At 35.5% G+C, this 1,594-nt stretch overlaps 1 protein-coding gene across 2 annotated transcripts in view; it reads right to left on the bottom strand.

The window, feature by feature from the left end:
- LOC105818445 (vitamin D 25-hydroxylase) overlaps positions 1–1,594 on the bottom strand; it is a 32,259-nt gene that overhangs the window by 22,205 nt on the left and 8,460 nt on the right. The window contains exons 3-4 of one of the 2 annotated variants that reach the window (XM_012654441.1): positions 870–1,022; positions 390–497 (exon numbers count right to left, since the gene is read on the bottom strand). In XM_012654441.1, coding sequence (XP_012509895.1) covers positions 390–497; positions 870–1,022 — 261 coding nt within the window. Of the gene's footprint in view, positions 1–389; positions 1,023–1,594 lie in introns of both variants that reach the window. The other variant, XM_012654440.1, reaches the window with a different exon arrangement.

Raw genomic sequence — 1,594 nt, 5'->3', positions numbered from 1 at the left:
CTCTGTTGTGAAAAACATATCAAAAGTATTAAGAATAAAAATTAAACAAGTCTAGAATCGAGGTATCGTCACTCTCAACAAAAAGGAAAACAGTAAAGCATAAAATTAATTTTTTTGATTTAAAAAAGCCAGGGTTCAGTTCCTAGCTCTGCCACTTCCAGACTCAGCCTTTTTCCTCATTTACAAAGTAGGCATAAGACCTATCTCAGAGGTTTTTTGCATGAATTGAGATAACATATTTGAAAACTCTCCATAACTATCAAATATTTCTCTTCTTGGCTAGCATAGCCAGAGTTCCTACAGAAAATGTTTTGTACACAGCCAAAGACTCTAAAACATGTATAAGCCCTACATGTAAGAACAGACCCTGAGATCAAGAGAATCCTCACCTTGAATGTCAGGATAAAGGGCCATGAAAAGAATTGCCCACCGTAGCACATTAGTTGTTGTTTCAGTTCCAGCAATGATGAGCTCACCCACTGAGAAAATCAGGTTTTCTTTGGAGAAAGTAGATGATGGGTTATTTTTACCTTGATCCATCTCATCTAAATAAGCATCAACAAAATGCTGAGGTAACTGAGGCTTTCTGTTGACTGAAGCTTTCTCAATAAGTCTAGAGAGAAAATCATAGACTACAGCTGCATTCCTAAACAGCTGTTGATGTTTTCCAAAAGGTAAGATGCCAATCCATGGAAAGGCATTATACAGGAAGACGGAGGCACTAGCAGCTAATTCCACATTTTCACTAAATAACTTGATCATGTGCTGAAAATCAGTGTCTTCATAAGTGAATCGTTGTCCAAAAATTATCAGATTGGTTATGTTTGAAACAGCATTTGTTATTAATTGTTTAAAGTCAAAAGGTCTACCTTTGTATGTTTCAATAGCATCAATGAAAAAATTGGTTTCTTCTAAGATTTTAGATTCAAAAGACTTTTGTCCATATCCAAAATAGCGAAAGCTATTTACGACTAATCTTCTGTGATCGACCCATCCTCGGCCATATCTGGAATTGAGTAAGCCTGAAAAAAAAAGTATTAAAAATATAGTATAATTCGTACTGCCCTATATCTGGCAGCTGAAAATGAAAATACTATGGAGTAAAAAAATTTTTCCAAATTGTTAGTCTGTTCTTCCCCAAATCATCCTTCCATATTAGTAGACGGTTGGGTCCTGTTCTCTGCTACTTATTAGCCATAGAATATTATTATAAAAGATAAAGCTTATCTACTCTTCACCTGGGAACTAGTAGATAAGACCTATAATTCTCTCACCACAAGAAACCAGCCAGTCTTCAACCTGGGTGGAATAAGCCCAGGTGACTTTATTATTCAACTTTTACTAGATGCCCAATGTATAAAAGACAAATGACTGCATGTTCTATGGGCAAAGTTTTATCTTGGACTAAATAAACACCTGAAAATCATCCTTCTATGATTAGAACTTTTCTGTTTAAAAGAGAATCAATTTTAGAACACAAATTTCTTCCTGTTAAAGGCATATGATACACAACAAGGTAACTAAAGGAGAAGCTAGGGTAGCCTGAATGAGTTGTCAGTGTACTAGAGTTGCACAAGTCAAGAGAAGGGCAAAC

The sequence above is a fragment of the Propithecus coquereli genome, unplaced genomic scaffold (genome assembly GCF_000956105.1).
Source record: "Propithecus coquereli isolate 6110/MARCELLA unplaced genomic scaffold, Pcoq_1.0 Scaffold44, whole genome shotgun sequence".
NCBI classification, from domain to species: Eukaryota; Metazoa; Chordata; class Mammalia; order Primates; family Indriidae; genus Propithecus; species Propithecus coquereli.
This window is presented reverse-complemented; position numbering and strand designations above follow the sequence as displayed.